Source organism: Chinchilla lanigera, unplaced genomic scaffold (genome assembly GCF_000276665.1).
Source record: "Chinchilla lanigera isolate Chin_1 unplaced genomic scaffold, ChiLan1.0 scaffold00028, whole genome shotgun sequence".
Lineage (NCBI taxonomy): Eukaryota > Metazoa > Chordata > Mammalia > Rodentia > Chinchillidae > Chinchilla > Chinchilla lanigera.
Genome location: NW_004955429.1, coordinates 23,181,065 through 23,201,256, shown reverse-complemented (window position 1 = coordinate 23,201,256; position 20,192 = coordinate 23,181,065). Strand labels below are relative to the sequence as shown.

The following is a 20,192-nucleotide window of genomic DNA, read 5'->3' as shown; positions in this document are numbered from 1 at the left end:
TTTGTTAAATTATCTGTATATATTTCATATATTTGATGCCACTGCTTTTAATGTATAAATTTCTCTTTATTACTATTAAGGTATTAACTTTTTGCATGACTTTGTGTCCTGCAACCTTACACCTTTTCTCGTCCTCCCTCATACCTTGTTTTCTACACAGATAACAACGTTGCCCGCAAATAAAGGCAGATTTCGTTTTTTTGTCCCAATCTGTATGCCTTTCATTTATTTTTGTCATGAACAGGTGAGATCCTGGCTTCGTGTTTAATAAAAGTACAAGAGTTTATATTCTTGCCTTGCTCCTAAGTCTGTAAAGCACCTAATCTTTCATGAGGAGTATTCACTGTGGGGTTTTTGTAAATGCTTTTTACTGGGTTGAGGAGGTTAATCTGTTCCTAGATTGCTGATCATTTTTATGACTTACTGTTGGGTATTCTCCTTACTTCTTATATATTTAGTGAGATTTTTTCCATTTTACTCTGTAAATGCAGTGCATTATCCTGAATGATTTTTGAATATTCAATGAATCTTGAAATCCTTGGATCCCATATTTTCCTTTTGATAAACTGCTCTAATTAACTTCCTATACATGTCACATTTTTGCATCTATTTTTATAAGGAATATTAAGGTGTAGTTTTGCTTCTTGTAATGGCTTTGTTGGTTTTGGGTAACATTTCTCCTCTGTTTTATGGATGAGTTGTGTAGAACTGATACAAAGTACTTCTTAAATATTTGTAGAATTCACCAGTGGAGCCATCAGGAATTGAGATTTTCTTTGTGGGAACATTTTTACCTAGAAATTTAATTTGACACTGGACTATACTGGCTGGGCTATTTGTGAATTTTGGTAGTTTGGGTGTTTCAAGAAATGTGTAATTTTCATTTAAATTGTCGAACTTTTATTGGCATAAAGTTATTATTTCCTTATCCTTTTATTAAAATCTGCAAAGATGTCTTCTTTTTTGATAGTAATTTTTGTCTTTTTTCCTTGGTCTGGATACAAGTCTATGTTTTATTAAATTTTTTTAAAAAAGAATCAGGTCCAGCTTTCTCTGAGTTACTCTCTTCTCTGCCTTTGATTTCTCTTTTCTGTTAGCACCTCCCTCCTGCCTGGTTTGGCTTTTACTGCTTCCCCCTAGTTCCTTAAGATAGAAGCCTGGACAACTGAGTTAAGGGTTTAACGCTTTACATTTTTAAATACACAATTTTAGCTGCATGTTATGAGTTTTGATACTGGGCATTTTTATTTAGTTCATATTTTATCATCTTTTTTTCAGTGCCCATGGACTACTTAATGTGTTATTTTTAAGTAACTTGAAGAATCTTCTAAGTCTATGTCCATTACTAATTTCTAGCATAGTTCTTCTGTAGTCAGAGGAAACTTCTGGGCATCCTTTTAAGTCTGCAGGTTGTGCTATAGCCCATGTTAAGGTTTACCTTCATGAATGTCCCATGAATTATTAAAAATGTGTATTTTGGTTGTAGTTAAATACAATGTAGTTTTGTTCAGTGGAATAGAAGGGATTCTATGGGTTCCGCTGTGTGTTTTCTGGCCAGAGACAAAGTCATCTTGTAATTATTTTAACACATCCTTCCATTTATCTTAAGAGGTGAATATGTCCTGAAATTACATTTTCATGTCAGTTTAATCACTGTACTTTAGCAGTATTCTTTTCAAAGTTGTTTTTAAGTTTGCACACAGATACGAAAAGGCTCACGCCCCACTTTCCACCACAGTATTATAGATATTTTCTATTCCTATCCTTTAAGGTTGGGCTTGAGTCGAAATGTAGAGTGTAAACTTTGACATCAGAAGCAACGTGGGCTAAAAGAGTATGGACCTCAGAGTCAGGGAGCCCCGTGCTAAAATCCTCGTTCTATTACTTATTATATGTGTTTATGGGCACATGGCTTTAATTTGTATTTTAAGGCTTTTTTGAAAAACCAGTTTTGACAATGGTAGCAGAACACTTGTATATGGCACCAATAACTAATAACTAACTAATAAATAATAAATAAAGGTGGTACTACTGCTATTAGTTACATGACTTGTGCTGTTAGTTACATACTGAGAAGGATCCACACGTATTTTGCTTTTAAAAGTCTCTGATAATGTCTGAATTTCTTTACTGGCTACTTCCTGTATGCCTCAAGCACTGTCCTCTGAGTTTATACTACAGTCATCACAGCGTGGACACCTCCTGATCAGGGTGGCTTATTCTTATTTCCTAACAGAAACTGTTCGTTGCAGAAGCTGGTTTTAGTGACAGGAAGTCAGGCAGCAGGACAATAAGTCACCATGGGGTGTGGGACCCTAAAAAGGGAGTGGATCTAAACGAAGAGTGCCCGATAGGATCCGCTCTGCTGCTCCCACTGGAGGCAGTCAGCCTTGAATGAAAACAGGAAGACACTTAGAAACAAATTCTCAACAAGTCCTAACAGGAAGGCAACAGTACAAGAATAATTTATGTCTACTACACCTACTACTTAGTAAAACCTTAATAAGAAAATCATTACATTACTGGAATCATTTAACGTATCTTCGGAGATAGGAAGCAAAGCACAGCTGAGCTCCGAAAGCACGCGGATCCTATTTTCTGCACGTAAGCCTCTGTTGTACCAACCGGTGCTGGGCACACTGGCGGACAGTGACAAGTGAGTGACCGGCAGAGGCGGTCCCTGTTGCCAGTGGGAAGGAATACGAGCCACGGTAGAGGACACGGGACTGGAAAGCCGCAAGGCGTGTGGGCACACAGAAGAGAGGCGTCCAGCCCCAGAGGACCCTGAGGTGTGCTAGCGGTAAGAAACCACAGGGCCAGCAGGGGCTGGGGGCAAGCGTTTCAGGAAGGAAAGAGGACAGCCTGCAGAGGAGGACGTCAGGGGTCCCTCCCAGCTCTCTAGAAACACCTGGACACAAAAGCCTCACAACTCAGGTGCAATGTCTGAAACGCCAGGGTTACCCAAGCTCAGCCCAAGATGAGGTAAGTGCAGGATAACGGTGTGATACGCATTTCACAGAGAGCTTTCCAAAGACAATCTTGATGATGCTTGAAAGAATGACAGGAGGTCAGGCTTGTTGATGCATTTTATTGTGAGATGGGGAGTCTGGTAAAAAACTAGAAAATGACCATGGTGTAACAAGGAACTTAAAAATGAAGAGTCAGGTTGGTAACTTACATACATGAATACAGGAACAAATTGGCACAAAATGTTAGACATTGTTCCCAACACTGTTTACATAAGGTAGTCCTAATTTGGCTTGCTAAGGAAATGAGTTTTATGGTTAGGCTAATCTCTTAATAAAACTGCAGAGCATCATGCTATTAGTCACACAGTGAATTTCAAAATTTAAGAGTTTTATATTAAAAACTGGGAAAAGGTAAAATGACTTGATTGTAGTTGTAAAACTAATACATTCCCATTTAAATTCTGTTCTACAGTCCAAGGCGAGTATAAATGTCAACATAACACTTAAATCAAATCTCAATGCAAGAGAACCAATTGCATCTCTAAATCTTATCAACTTTCCAAATTTTCATACTAAAATATATTATTGTATTAATACAAACTACAGTATTATACACTACACTGTGTAATAAATAAAGAAATATAAAAATAAGACACATAAATATAAAAGTTTTCTAAAACTAAAAGTACAATGTCAGTAAGAAGGGTATTAATACTGCCAGGTTTGAAGACGTACAGTACAAAAATGTTGCACAGATCTATAAACTAAAAGAAATAAAATAATACTGATAGGTAAAAATCAGCTAATGTTGTTAATAAGTTGGGTCCATAATAACTAACATTTGGAAACAGTTATGAGCCAAATAATAATGGCATGTCCATGGCTGAAATGCAAATACATGGATAAAGCAGATTAGAAAATTTCCCTTTTGTTTCTGTAGAGAAATTCTGAAAGTCAATTAACACAACATGAGCACTGAGGAATTAAAGGATGAAATGTCCCAGTGTTTTCGTTTCTCTGACAGAGTCAGAGGTTTTCGGTTTTATTTGGGCATTTTGACAGGACAAACAAACCGACAAATGCTAGTTATTGTAGGCCTCACACTGAACGAAGGCGCGTTAGAGCCTTGAAAATACTGAGAAATGGCACTTACAGCACACAGGTCTTGCTTAAGGCCAAAGGAGATACAAAGCTTCATTTCATATCCTTCATATTTTTACCACATACTCAAACACAATCACAAACACTGATTCTGACGACTCTGCTGCCCTTACCAGTATCAATACTGTTAGTCCCTGCAGTCAGAACTCAAGAACAATCTTCTGAACTCCGTTTAAAATCACATGAGTAGGAAACTTCAGTTCTTCTATCAGCTGCTTCCTTAAGGCTAACGATACACTTTAAATGATAATATTCTCTACTATGACATCTAAGTACTAGAAACGACTACCTTCTGGATTGAATTTATAAAAGGTAGTAGCATGGTTTGGAACTTTATTATACTTCTCTTGAAGGGAATTTTGTAGTGCAGAAGTTCTCACATTAAAAAAAAACATAATAAAATACTGAAGTGGATTTCGCTTTAGCTTTAAACATATGTTTACTAAAAAAATTATAAAATTTCTCCCAATTGTACACCACAAGAATAAACCAACGTAAGAGTGATAATACTGATAAAATGAAACAATGCCAGAAGTGGTCTAATAATCAGTTTCCTGTAACCTATTAAATCTTTGCTTTCTGAGTCATTAAAGTTTTCTAATCTGCTTCATGTTACAAACTTGCTCCTAACTTTGAAAACTGCATGAAAAATTACTAGGTCTGTGATTCAGGCACACCCGGAATTTTTTTTTGTGAATGTTTTTTGTATTTTGTATTTTTTTTTTTGGAGTTTTCACTTTACACAGTAGTGAGCAGGAATCACAGCATACAGTTACTGTGCTTCCATGAAAAGCATGGATAATATAGAACAAACTTCATTACCAATTAGGATTTATTTTCTTTCTAGAAAAACTATTAGGCTTCGTTTGTTTTTTCTTCTGACACCTGCTCACTGCTCTCGCTTACTTTTTGCTCTAAGCTGTGTCCCTGACTTACAGCTCCAGCATCCTTCATCGGACTGTCAGGTTTTGCTGCTTCTCCCTCATCCTCTGCCTCTTCTGCCTCTTCTTCATCTCCTTCTTCTTCCTCTTCCTCCTCTTCCTCATCCCCTTGTGGTTTTTCACATTCCTTTTCTTCCTGCAATTCTTCTATCTCTTTGTCTTCCTCCTCCTCCTCCTCCTTTTCACTGTCTTCATCCTCTTCCCTTGTCAAGCTCTCTCTCTCGTCTGAGTCGACCTGGGAGGGAGACGCCCTTGCACCAACATGCTCATTTGCCAGCACTTCTGGCCCGGCCTCATCCTGCTCGGTGCTGTCTCTTTCTTCTGCTTCTCTCTTGCAATAGGAGTAGCGGTGATTCATGTGCTGAGAGTAAGATCCAGAGTGTGAGAAGCGCTTTCCACACTTGTCACACTGATAGGGCTTTTCTCCAGAGTGTAACCGCATGTGTTCAATCAAGTGATGTTTGTGCTTAAATGCCTTTTTACAGATCCCACACTCATGAGGTCTTTTACCTGTAAGGTAAGAACACACCTATGAAATAAAATGATGATATTAAGTAAATAAAGTTCTTGTAACTGCTAGGGACACTTTAGATTGTGGAAAGGGTAGGGTTACACTGTCATGGACTGTAGTAGGAGAATGCAGTTTGTTACCTATAACAGGAAATTTAGTGTTATATAATCTGCTCTGCAGATGAGAAGGCCAATGTAAACCATATAAATCTGAAATGCCAGACATACATGCATCACAATAAGCTGGATCATAAAATAGTGAAGCTCTGATATTTGGCAGTGTACACACCAAAGGTAAGGAAGGAACAGAAATGTTTCTCAACTTATTGCCCTTAAGGACCCTTTTAGACATTTTTTCAGACACATTATTTCCCCTGCCTCTAATAAGTTTTAATGTCCTCTCTATGGTTTATATATGACAAAACTCAAATACACGGAGTTTATATACTGAGGTTCTTAAGAAAACCATGGAGTATTATGTACCCAGCCCCCACCAAGAAACAAGCGCTGCTCCTCGAGGACAGCTTGGCCACTACTGAGAATGCACGGGCGAGAGAAACGCTCCCACCCAACAAAACTGAGTCATAATCAGGACCGGGCCCGTCCAAGCTCAGTGCCATCAAGCAGGCAACACTAACAAATGCAGAAGTGACTTAGTTTTACGGACACTATATTTTCATACATATCTGCTATTTGCTAATATTTAGCTCTTGTCCAAAGCAGGGTATTTTCGGATAATCCTTAGGTCTCAAAACAACTAGAGGGATGTATTTTAAGGGACTTGTTTGGATAGGTGTGGCTTGCTCTCATACACTGGTTTTTAACTCTAAGAGCTGCTCACATATCACTGCATGTATCTTTGAATCTACAGATAAAGAAGGGAAAATAGTTCTCTGTATCTTTTCTCGCTAAAGTGAATGAATGAATGTAGTTGATGAGAACATGAGAGAGAAATATGGATACATAGCTGGAGAGACCGTGGAGCACGCAAGCGTGACGGAGACTGAAGAGCTCAGGACACTCCAGCCCCTCCGACTGTAACCCGTGTGCTGTCATCGGCTAGAAGTGTCTACAGCTGATTGTCGGGGATTCTGCAGGCTGGCTGAAAGCCGACCTGAGCTTGCAATCGGCCATGGTGGGAGTCAGGCCACAGAAATCTACAAACCCTACAGGGCAGGGCTTCCTCCATTCTGCAGGGCATCGGTTGTTGCAGCTCACCGGCACTGCACTGCACAGATGCAGTCAGGTTGGCAAATGCCCTCTGTAGAAGCCAGACAGTGAAGGTTTCCGTTGGCTGGCCAAATGGCCTCCACCAGAACGACCCATGCTCTGCCAGCTACAACTACAGTAAAGTGGCCCCAGACAACAACCAAAGGGCAGGGCTGTGTTTCTTAAATAGTTTTCACGCATCATAAATATTATTTTCATCTTTTTCCAGCCCTAAAAAAATAAAGCAATGTTCTTAGCTCACAGGCCGTAAGAAAACAAGCAGAGCAGCGCAGCAGATCCCTGAGCCACCGTCTGCCCATCTTTGAGTCGGCCTCAGAAGTACACGTTTTGTGGACTAATTACAGAATCTCAGAGTTAGAAGAGATCTTAGAACTTTCTAGTGTAACTTCCAGGCAGAGGTTGTTTGTCTAATACAAAACATCTGCCTGAAATCTGCAAGTGCCAAGGAACTTCAGGGCTTAGATCTAACAGGGCCCTTGCAAGTCTCATGTGTTTGGGGGTGGGGCTTTTGGAAGTGACTGGATCCTGGGGGCGCTCTATTCATCAGCGGATTCCTCCGTGGCTGAGTTTACAGCTGAACGTGCTGTTACATGGTAGGTCCTGGTCAGAAGAGGTGGTCGCTGGGATGTGACCAGGAAGGGTGCACCTATGCTGGCTCCTTCTCTTTCTCTGCTTCTTGGACATCACGGGTTGAGTATTCAGTTTCCTCTGCTATGCTCTTCCGCCATGGTGCTTCTGGCTTGGAGCCAGCCCATCATGGATGGAACCCTCTGAAACCATGAACCAAAATAACCCTCTCCTGGTTTAAGTTGTAGCAGTCAAGCATTTTGTCCTGTTGACAGACAGGTGACTAATACAGGCTCCATGACCTGCAGGACAGCAAACTACGACTATGAAGCAGCTTTTTCTTCTGTGAAGCCTGTCTTCTACAGCTTCTTCCTACTGGGCCTATGTTTTTATTAATATAGTATAAACTTTATTAAATACATGTGGACAGAATAAATGTGGTGCCAGTTTAAATAATTAAGTTATTGAAGGAAGAGAAAAAGCAACCCCCCTCAAAAGGGCACAGAGCTGAAATACTACACAGAAGTGGGAAGACAGGTAAGTGACAAAATTTAGTAAGTGAAAAACAACTTCTAAGAGCTTTAGTTTTTTAATTTAGCATTTTTAGCACATCAAATCATATCACAGGCACTTTCAAAAAGGACCTTGTGTTCACTGACCTGTGTGTTCGTATTTATGTCTTAATAATGAGCTACTCTTCTGAAATATCTTATCACACAAGTCACAAGCATACATTCCGTTTTCTGTCTTCCGCATTTTCTTTTTAGGTGGTGTAGAATCAGAGTCATTCTGATCTTCCACATTGGATACTCCTTCTGAGCTAGTGTCTTGCCTTTCGTCCTAGAGAAAAAAAGAGTTCAAATTAAAATTAAATTGAATGTCCAATTAAAAGATAAACAACACATGTAAACAAAGTATGGTTTAAAACTTTGGTTTCTACTTCCAACAACCTGCCTACAACAAGCACGAGGCTCATCTACGCACACAGGCTTCAAAGGCAGGGCCAGACAGCAGGCTGAAGCTGATACAGCGTGGTACAGATGAAATAGCCAAAGCTATAGTGAACACACGCTCCACTGGTAAAGAAAAGAAGGGACATCAAAAAGAATGTCAAATGTGCAGCAACAAAATTTACATGGCTTATGACATATCTGCAGAAAGTTGTGACGTAACAGTTTGCTAATTAATCACTAATTTCTAACTGCATTATTTACCTTTGTTTTTCATTCTGGCTTTAACTATCCAAAAATTAAGATTCAGTTTTTAAAAAGTGGTCTTTAAATTGCACTTTTCAGAACTTCTGAAGCCTTTGAACCAGCCTCTGTGGTCCCCTTGGGAAGAGCTGTGCTCTACACATTCTCCGGTGCAGATGAGCAACACCAGGGAGGGTCTATGTGCTCAAACAGTAGCCTTTGTCGAAAGGGACCTCTAAGGCCAGCAGAATAAAATTTCAGGCAGGCTCGGCGGAGTAACGTGGCAGGAGGCTCGCTTGTAGGCAGACTACTGCCTGGAGCCTGTTCAGAACTAGGACAGCTCCGTTCTCTGTGCCCTTTTCTGGAGTCTTCCATCCCATTGCCTCTAAACCTACAAATTTCCTACAAGTTCAAAGTTTCCCAGATCTCTTCTGGCTTTTGAAGGCAGGGCAGATGCAGTCGTTTATCTGGGTCATTTGTGTGCTGCCATGGGTGCGGAGGGAGCTCTGCTTTCCTCACATCTGATCTAGTCACATGATTATGTGGAGTTAAAAGTGGCTCTTTTTATATTCAAAAGCATGCCAAGCGTTCCACACACTGAAAACTAAGATGAATTCACTGGTCATGTGAAAGCTTTTTAAAGAGTAATCGTAATTTCAGGAACTCAATCAGTAGTCACCCTAAGGGAAAATAAAAGCAACAAATACATATGTGAGCGGGACACTGATATTACAGTTGGTACCTTTTATAACAAATACTTGCTTTAAAGATCAAATATTAATTTCTTATAGTCATTTCACTCAATCAGAATTTTTTTTTTTTTTTGGTCTTTTCTTCCGGTACCAGGAATCGAACTCACGACCTTGCGCTTGCCAGGCAAGCGCTTTGCCGCTGAGCTAAAATCCCCAGCCCCTCAATCAGAAAATTATGGGGAAAAAGGCAGACAGAAATCAAGGTGAGTGACATGAAAAAATCCTGGACAATGAGACAAAATACCTACATAACACCGCTGTATCTGAAAGCCTAGTTTACAGAAAGTTAAAGAGGAATTCATAGCCATTTCCCTCATATATTAATTATGACTGTAACCTCTTTATTCATAGTTTATAAAATGATCAATTGACTAGATGAGTTTTATGGATACCTCTTATTTCACTAAAGCCTTTTATAAACTGAGGTGCTAGTACAAAAAAAGTGGTAGCTGAGTCTGTCCGGTGTGAACTTGTAAAGGGGAATATATTTTTGTTTGTTAATGAACATAATCAGAGCATAAACTTATTAATTTGGAGGAATTTAACTATGTAAGAACAGAAATGCAAATAATGAGTACCCAATTTTTCTTTCCTTTTTTGTTTCTAACTTCGGATAGGTATCTATGAAACATATACATCTTTTTACACAGCAGAGTAACACTTTAAACTTTAGTTGACGCTAATACCTTGAAGAAACGTCACAAAAGCTAAAGCAAACATTTATATATTCCATTTATTTACTTATTATTAAATTTACTTATACAATTTAGATATACATAATGATCATATTTGCATAGGGAATTTGTACCTGTATATATGCTGATTCCTCTTTTTTTTCTCAATCTCCTCCCCTCTCCCTTCAACCCCTCTTCCCCTCCTTATTTACAAAAGCTTTGTTTCCATTTTATCCTGGTGCACACCTGTAATCCCAGCACTTGGGAGGCTGAGGCTGGAGGATTACTATGAGTTTGAGGCCACCCTGGGCTACACAGTGAATTTAACGCCAGCCTATGCTACAAAGTGAGATCCTGTCTCAAAAACAAACTTTACCCTGGTCTATTACTTTTAAATATGAGTTTTTAACAATGATGCTGATCCTACAGTGACTGAGAATTTTTAATTAAAAATTTTAACTGAATTAGTCAAGCTAGCATTTTACAAATGCGTGGGCGTGTTTTTACCTGATTTCCATTTGGCTGGATCACTTTGAGGGGGGCTTCCTGGACCGCGGGGCTGACTGTGGTCGAGTACGCATAAGCCACCTGGGGAATCAGAATAGTTTGCTTATTGGCAGCTAGTGCTCGTAAGCACGGAACACTGTTCTGGTCTGCAATGGCCACAATTGTGGGCAGCTGGGCAGCGACTGTGGGTATAGCAATATTTACGGGGTTGGCACTTGGTGGGATCACATTTACAACTGGCTCCGAGTCTGTGACACAACTGTCCTTTTGTGGCTCCTTTTTTGCACAAGACAAGTTCAAGGGCTCTTCTTGGACAGAATAAACACTGTTCTGGTAAACACTAGTGATAGTCGATCTTTCCAACAATTCTCCCTGTTGCTTTGGTAGTGAAAGATCAAGAGGTTCCACCTGCGGCTCTTCCTGTGCACCCTCTGCTGGGTACGCATAGCCCTGTGTGTTTCTGGCTGAGGAAAGGTTCAGAGGAGATGGGGATGGCGTACTACTTCTAGAACCATCTGCGGCTGAGCCCACCGGGAGAACTGGAGAGTGAGTTGTCTTCAGAGGACTCTGTAGAGTTGCTCTGCTGTCCTGGGCTTCATTTGCATTTGTGGACTGTGGCTGATCATTGTTCTTTGCAGGAGTATTTACTTTGCCTGGTTCAGGAGAAGATGGTTCAGAAGACTGCACTGAAATCTGTCCAGTTTGCATCTTTTCAAACCACTTTTTAACTACATCCAGCGGGAGGTTTACAGAATCAGCAATTTTTGAGAGCTCCTCTGCACTTGGTTGTGCATTCAAAGCATAATAGGCTTTTAGGAGAGACAAGAGGTTCTTTAAAGGTGGCTGATTGGGAGACAAACTGCCATCTCCAGTACCTGATGAAACAGAGGACTCTGACTTCTCCGCTTCTGGGGCAGCGGGTGGAGGCGGCTGGGCAGGCTGCTTTTCATCATAGCGCTTTAATTCTGGAAGTGCATTAAGGTCGCCTGGGCAATCATCACACAGAAGACAAGTGTTATCATTCACTCCCCCTTCAAAGCTTTTGTCCTTCTCAGGTTTAACGGTAAGATCTTCTGGTAACTTCTCACTTTTGCAACTGTTTGTAGGGCCTGGGTTTTCTTTTTTTAAATTCTGAGGAACAACCTGAAGTTGGCTAGGCTGCTCAAGACTGTAGTTAATGATAATCTTGGTTGTTCCATCTTGATCAACCAGAGGAAGACTGATGGCTGAAATAACAGAGTGGCCAGCTTGTTGTATGGATGAAGCACTGATTGTTTCTTGTTCTTTGGATGCAAGGTTGGCTTGATTGTTCTCCAGAACTTGCCGTATTACATTACCATCTACTGCCACTTTCAGTACATTCTGAATATCGCTTAAATTGATACTTATGGGAGATACCAAGCCAACTGTTGGCAGAACAACAGCCTGCACCACACCCTGAGGAGAACTGGTGGCCTGCAATGGGCCACCACCACTAAAAACCCCATTTTGTAAAGGGGTTGAACAGTTGATTCCTGAAGCAACCACTATGGGTTTGAACTCATAATCCACAGGTTCAGTTTTAATTTGGTTTACAGAGAGTTGCTCTTGAAGGGGTTTATTCTCTAGTTTTTGCCGTATCTGTGGCCGTGTGGGACTGCCTGGGGATGCTGAGAGAGACGGCGAGGAACACTGCGATGCCTTGAGTCCTGTCCGTGGTCTCCCATTCACAGGCAGCAAGCTGATACACTTCTTACTGCTTATGTGTGAGCTATAGGAACCAGAGTGAGAAAAACGTTTCTTGCAGTTTGGGCATTCATATGGCTTCTCTCCTAAACAAAAAAAATATATACTCACTGAGTTATTATGTCCAAATTTTATGTATCTATATTTTACTGAAATAAGCAGTATCAATTTTTAAAAAGCCAGGTTACTACATATGCCTGTGATACAATTTTATTTAGAATCATTTTAAAACTCAGAAATGACATAAATATTATAAACACAAGTAAAATCTGAGTCTTTTTTTTTTTTTTTCAGTACTGGGAATTGAACTCACGACCTTGTGCTTGCCAGGCAGGTACTGTACTGCTGAGCTAAATCCCCAGCCCCTAAAATCTTAGTCTTAACTACATGCCCTAACCAATCTTCTCAGCATACGTATGTAATAGTTTTCCCAACTTTTCTAACTTCGTAATTCTCAAATACCAAAATTTAATCTTATTCTTGAATAATTATCTCTTATCCTATTACACAAACCTATATAATTTTCAGTATTTCACTCTACTCAAACACCTGTAGAAGCAAGTAGTATTATAGGAAAGAAAAGTAGCTACGATCCCCCATGATTTTACAAGTATGACTATCTATCCTTAATTGTCAAAAATGCTCTGTCCATATCAATATGGATTCACTGGGGGGGAAAAACGTTTCTGAGTGGAGGAAAAATTTAATATAAGGTATTGCTATAACTGCTGACTCACTAAGCTGGAATGTGTATCACACCTCTAGATATCTTCTAGATAGGTTCCAATAGATACGTTCTAGGAGATACGCAAAGCATCTTGGAATTTCAACCTCAGTGACGGGGATCTGGTGGATAACATACAATGTCTGCGTGAACTGGCAGGAAAAACATGTCAAAGAAATGTTTGTGAAGGCTTCCCAGAGGCACACGGCATTTATTCCTCTTGACCATCAGAGAGACTTTGGCAGTTTTGAGAAGTACTGAGCTAAATGAAGTATTTTCATAGAAGCCTATTTTCTCATTTTAGTTAAAGTTTACATTCATTACTTTTACAATTTATAGGTTACTGACTCTCACTCCAATAAGGTGAGGACTTCTGGACCTTGTTCGCCATTTATCCCTTGCCCCTATCACAACACAGGTTAAAAAATGCTCACTCAGCCATTTTAGAGGAATGATGGCTAATCGCAGATTACAAAGTGTGATACTTATTTGCCTACTCAGAATTGCCAAAACATTCTTCCTTTTTGAGAATTAGAATGACAGCAGCGAGAAGATGAATGCATGAATAATGTAAGTTCCATGCTGCAAAGTTGAAAAATAAGTGATTTCCTCAGAAATAGTTACTTGAAGAATGAGACACTAGAAAGGGATCTATGAAGCCCCTAGAAGCCTCTTTTCCAACAGATGATTCACTTTATATTATCTCCGACATTAGTCTCTGCTCAAACTCCTTAGTAATGGGGGCCAACTGCCTGTAGGATAGTTCTATAGAAGGGTGTCCAGCCTAGGTCTGCAGGGGTCATGGATGTGGGTTCCAATTCTGACTCTGTCATATACTATTTTCTTAACCTTTGCAAGCCTCAGTGCTGTGGAGTGCAGATGAAGACATCTGAGTCACAGGAGCAACCTCATATATAACTCACAGACAGCCAACTCCCAGTATGCTCTGAACAACTTTCAGTGATCTTTAAGAAGCATTCAAACATTCCTCGCAGGGCATGGCTGTGAGCACCTTACCTGCTTGTAACCCTCCTCTGGACTATCAGTGTCAGTTTATCAGTATCTTTCCAGTGGAATGCCTGGAATAGGATTCGATACTCAAAATGTCATTAGTAAGTGTCCAAAGGGGACAAAACAAGGGATATGTTCCACTGTATCTCTTTTGATATTTTAATTACTTAACAGCATTTTAGATGAGGTACATGAGTATTTTCCCAGAGATGGTAGGAAGATAAACATTCATAATGCAGACTGTTTTATCTTTACAAACAGCAATAACGGGTAAGGCAGGGATCAGGTGCCACCACTGGAGCCCCGTTTCTGCCATGTACTAGCTAGTGAACCTGGGCAAGTTAATTAAACTCTTCAGCCTCCATTTTCTCCACAACAGGGAAATAATATAAACTACTTCGTAGGATTATTTGAGGACTTTAGAAGTTAGTGTACATAAACAACTACTGTGGTAAGTGCCTACAGTTAAATATTCAATAAATTCTCATTCTCATTATTCTGACTATTCAGAATTACCTTGATGTTTTATCATTGCAAGTAAGAAAGTTTACAGAATAATTATTCAAAAACCAACGTTGTTAAGTTAGAAAACTCATTGTTTTTAATTTCGTAACTGTTTGGGTTATAGCTTTACCCCATCATTTAATCTACTCAGTTTAAGGTTTGCAACTAATTTCATCTGGAGGTTGTATCAGTAAGCTTCACTAATCAAAGTTAGAAATAATATGAATGAGAAATTTTTAAATGGCTGAGGCGGGTAGTTTGGTTGGGTCAGATATATATATTTTTCAGGCTAAACTCACTAAAGCTATGTGATGAAAAACTATGCTCTGAGGAGGACCCTCGCCCACGAGCAGGTCCTCTGTGTCACCGCTGAAGGTGTGGTGGCCTCTGTTACAGTGTAACTCCCACAGGCAGAGTCCGAGTGACTGAGCACGAGATTCTGCACAGGGCTCAGCAGAACGTGGCTAACCGCGCAGAGCCACAATACGGCAGCGTTAGAGCGAGCGTAAGTTTGAGTCCTGACCCTCCACACCTTTTAAAAGCCCAACTGAGAAGGAAAAATCACAGAAGGTTCCTACAGGATACGCAGCTCAGCCACTACTAGTCACTCTGAACAGTATTTTCCAAAGTAGCCAGAAGCCTTTCTAAAATTTTAGAACTCCAGTCCACTCTTAACTAATATTTTGTAGAATATAACGGGAAATGTCACGCAGTGTCTTGGTAAATCGTCTTTAAATGCTTAGTTTCAATTCTGTTCTCTTCAAGAACCAGTAACTCAGGGTTGGTAGCCTGGCCCCAGTCCTGAGCTGACGCTTGGAGTAGCCCTGCTTGGAAATCTTCCCTTGGCATAAACCAGAGAGAGCATCAGAGAACTGTAGGCTTGGACAGTGTTCAAGTGGCCACCCTGGAGGAATGCTTTCTTTAAATTGCACTTTGATGAAATACTGTTGTCCTCTATGAAAAAATCTGACTTAGAAAATGCTATCACACTCTTTGCTGTGTTATTTCAATGATATTCCTGAGGTCCTAAGTTATACTTTGCTCTCTCTTCTTTATGATGCTCCAAAGACCAACTTTTCTGTAGACTTAATACCTGGAAAAATACTCTTAATTTTTCTTACATCATTCTGAATCAAGTTTTACCTGTTGTCTTAAAGGTCATATTAGACACACAAGCCTCATATTAGATAACTTCAAGAATAAGACATGAACACGTAGTTAATGGGACAGTGGAGGGTACAGGAGCTTTGTGTTTTATGATCTGGCCTAAGTTTGCATCAGTTGTTTAGTAGCAGTACAGTTAGCTCATATTAAGGTCTGAATCACCCAAATGTACTACGTGATTGAGAATGATTTTTGAATACCAATGCAGGATTTTGCAATTAAATTTCACGCTCTTGTTCCTAGACCAGTATTGTAATTTTTGGTATAATCTATGCTTCCGAAGTTTGTATTATCCAAATATTTAATCAACTCTACATACAACTATAACATGAATCTTACCCTAAATTTTATTTTTCTTCCTTTTACCCTAATTTAAACACCTTTAAAACTCTCTGGAATTAGCCATACCTCTATTAACAACTTCAATCATTTTTAGCAAAAGGTAGGTGATTATGATATTTTATTACTGATGAAAATTGTTTCACAGCACAGGAACTAACAAATAGGGTGCAGGCTGCAAAAGGTCACCTCCACTTTTCAGAAACCACCCTTCGGTGGAAACAATGCTTTTTAAGAACCTTGGTTTGAACCATTTCAAGTGGCAACTTCAGCACACCTAGCACAGGGGCTAGCCTCAGTGAGCAGTAAAGTAAAACCTCGAGAAGTACAACCCCAACACACACCACAGATACTTCCACTCAGCGCTCACAAAGCCATCAAAGTGTTCTTTCTGGCAGGAAGATGTTTGTGAAATGTAAATGTCGATACAACAATTTTCACAAAGTAATAAGCAATGTACAAACATCCACTTTTTCTCATTAATAGTTTTTTCATTTAAATAATTTAAAACTGAAAGAGGATCAAAATTGATCAGGAGATGAACAGATTTCAGGGGACAATGTAGGAAGCTATTAGCTTTTTTTTTCTAAGTTTTGTTTAAGTAGAATCTTGAAAGAAATACAAAGATAGCCTTCATTGTTTATCGTGTTTCTAATCATGCTATCACGCATATTCACTGTGTAATTAATTATGTAGAAAATGACACGGGCTAGGAAGTTGAGGACGACGTGTGCGCGCTCTCTACCCTTACGCTTCCCTTGCTCGCTGACTCAGCACCCCTCTGTGATTTTCTTGAGTTCTATTTTTTTTTCATGTAAAGACTATCTTCACCTCCTTATTTCCTTTTGCAAATTTCACCTCTACACAAAATAGGTAGTGAAATTAACACTCATTAGAAAGCTAAAATGATTATACCTGTTAAAACATGCTCTATTAGACTCTGATTAGGAAATCTGGAATGTCATAGCAATTTGATATACTTCAGCCAAAGTTTAAGATGCTAATAAAATAATTTCTCCATATTGGTCTTTAAAAGAAAAACAAGCAGCTTTTGATTATGTGTATAAGTCACATGATGTAGTAGTTTACCATAGACGCTATAATATTCAAGATGGAGAAAGAAAACAAATATTTACCACTGTGAATTCTTAAGTGCTCTTTTAGGTGGTGTTTGTATTTGAAAGCTTTTCCACATTCAGTGCACTTGAATTTACGATTACCCCCAGACTGTGTCACATGTCTCTGGAAGAAAGAATTGGTGTTTTATTTGTACAGCGAAAGAACTTCAGACATAAAGAACATTTGCATGTTAAAAATATTTTCAGTGAGTCTGAGAACTGTTTTGTTTTAAAGGCCTCTAACTGTACCAGTCATAAAACTGTAACAGTTAAATTATCCCCCCACAAAAAATGGTGATAGAATTGACACAGAAAAATCTACCCTTTTTAATTTAAAATACTAGAGACACACTTTATTAGGCAACGCAGTATTGAGTAAAAAGCAATATACACTTTACTAGCAACTGGAGATTGTCTTATCTACACTCCAATTTACAGGTAAAGAAACCAAGTCCAAGAATAATCTGTCTAGAGCACAGTTACTCAACAGAAGAAGGTCCTGAATAGAAGAAAGGGCTGAACTTTTCCACTACTACATCTTATCTCTTCATATGCTTGGTATTTCCAAAATGTACTCTAATCTAATCATTTTGGGTCAAATGTGGATTTTTATAATAGCTTTCTACCTGGCTTATCAAAGTCTCATTTTTATATCTTTCAAATCTATTCTGCACACTGATGAGTCAGAAGAACACTCCTTGAATTGCCTTGTATCCAACCCCTGCTTAGAAATCTACACGGTCCCCATCATCACTGAGCAAATATTCGGAGTCCTGCCCCAGTTCCCATGACGGCCCCTCAGGACTTCTCCCTAAGAAACCCATGCCTCTGCCATTCAGTGGTTTAGTCTTCTGCACATATTCGGCTCCTCTCTACTTCCTTGTGGTACTTTGCACCTATTTTTCATTCCCTGGGTATCTTTACCCTTCCTTCTATTAAGATGCTGTCTATTCTTCAATGGCTTAACTCAAGCACCACTTGCTTCACGGCACCCCAGCTGAAATTTCCCTTCCTGTGTTTTTGGAAGAAGAGAAGAGACTTCAGTCCATAAATATCGTATTATGTATCATGCCCTATGCCACCCAAGCTCATGGCTCGAGGTACCAAATATATGGTGACAGCTCTCAGGTGTATTTCCTAACCTCTCCGCCCTCCACACTCACATGGCCGACAACACACCTGAAACATAATGTGACCAACACGGAGTTTAACTCCGCTCCAGCAAGCCATCTCTCTCTTTGGTGTCTGCTGTCTTTCTGGAATAGCACCCTTGTTTGTTTATTGCTTAGGTGATAAACCTTGCAGCTCTTCTCTTTTCTAACCCTAATCAAGCAGGAGCCATGGATACGGACTGAAACCAACGTGCTTCACTGTCGCGTGTGCCTGGGGCACAGCACGACACTCTCACCGGTCTGCTTGCTTCCACTCGCGTCTCTCTTCAGAGTCTCCATACAACCGCATTCCCTTAAAAACTTCAAACGCTGATGTCCTTCAAGGGCTCCCCCTGCATTCTGGGGTAGAAGTCTTTATCCTGCCCTACCTAAGGGCTTCCCTCACATGGCCGCACAGCCTGTCGTCTCACTGCCTCTCCCCTTCACTCACATTGGCCTCCGGGCAGCTGCTGGGACACGCCCGGGCGGGCCTCTAACTCCAGGCTTTTTAAAGATTCGCTCTATTCGCTGACTGCAAAGCTCACTCTCAGTGCTCCATGACGCTTACTTCACACTGGGCTCAGGTCGGAGGTCACATTTCAGGTCTCTGTAGGAACTGGCAGCTTTCGTCACTGTCTTCCTGCTCTTATTTTTCTTTATTCTACCTGTTTCTTACTTCTTTGTTTTACATCACCTACTGATGTGTGCTACCTTTGTCAGGACTTTGCCTTTTCCATGCTGTTCCCTTATCACCTAGAACAGGGTCTGACGCGTGAGAGAAACTCAAATATTTATTGAAAGAATAAATTAATAAGACACACATGCACTTAGGCTTTAGTCACAGTATGGTTTTCAGTGGCCAGCAAGACAGACATTCCACCCTTTCATCTGCTGTCTTGCTAATTGTTTCCATGATTCTCACACACATTTCCTCACGTTACTGGTTCCCACATGTACTGCAGCTCCTTCCTGACTTCCTGACTCACAGTTTATATGAAGTATGATAAAAAATTAGTGTTTATATTAAAAATTGTATCACAGTAAAAATGACTGTATTGCCATTAGTTCCCCTTGCTTCAAGCCACTTATCCCATCACTTTTTATTTTAAAAAAGAAAAATAAACAATAAAAACAATGGTCTAAAATCTCAAAGCAAGACTGCAGGAGAGCAGCAATGTCCAGTACATTGCACATTGTTACCTTCAAAGTAGTTGCTCATAACGTAAGATACAGCCATGAAAACTGATCAGGCAGTACAGGCATTACCCTTCCTTTCAATGAGCTCATAGCAGTTAGTCGTATACTTACCTTAACTATCCTTTGTGTGTGTGTATATATATGTATTTATCTATTCTTCCTTTCCCGTGCCTTCTTTTCTCCTTTCCCTCACCCCAGTTACTCTTACTACTTTCTTCCCATTTCACAAAATCTACTGTACATTTTGGGTCTTATTTACTCTTTCAGCTTCTTATACTAGGGAGACAATATGACGTTTACACATGCGAGACTGATTTATTTCACTTTTGAGTATAGACTCAAGTCACATCCATTAGGCAAAGACTTCATGAACACAACCCAAACTGCACGGAGAAACACTTCAAAGAATCAACAACTGGGATCTTATCCTATTAAAAAGCTTTTGTACTTCAAAAGAAATCCCCAACAGAGTGAAAAGACAACCCACAGAGTGGGCACACATTTTAGCTAACTGTCCCTCAGACAAAAGACTTCTATCTAGAGCATATAAAGAACTGAAAACCCTCAGACCCCCATATCCCACCATTCTGAAGCAGCTCTGGAAGTACATGCCATGGGTTGTGCTGTCCTGCTGCCTCCACGTGCTGAACTGATTCAAACACGTCTTTACCTTTAATGATCATTTTGTCTTTGCAGAAGAACCAGAAGTCACACGGTGCCAGATCCAGTGAAAAAGTTGCATGAAAACATATTAT

General features: G+C 39.9%; 1 protein-coding gene across 2 annotated transcripts in view; it reads right to left on the bottom strand.

Annotated features, from left to right (window-relative positions):
• Nucleotides 1–3,068: 3,068 nt before the first annotated feature.
• Nucleotides 3,069–20,192, bottom strand: part of Zeb1 (zinc finger E-box binding homeobox 1) — a 186,562-nt gene continuing 169,438 nt past the window's right edge. For both annotated transcript variants that reach the window (XM_013515448.1, XM_013515449.1), the window contains exons 6-9: nt 17,108–17,213; nt 10,505–12,315; nt 8,038–8,218; nt 3,069–5,581 (exon numbers count right to left, since the gene is read on the bottom strand). In XM_013515448.1, the coding sequence (XP_013370902.1) occupies nt 4,986–5,581; nt 8,038–8,218; nt 10,505–12,315; nt 17,108–17,213 (2,694 nt within the window). In that variant the 3' untranslated portion in view covers nt 3,069–4,985. The remainder of the gene's footprint in view (nt 5,582–8,037; nt 8,219–10,504; nt 12,316–17,107; nt 17,214–20,192) is intronic.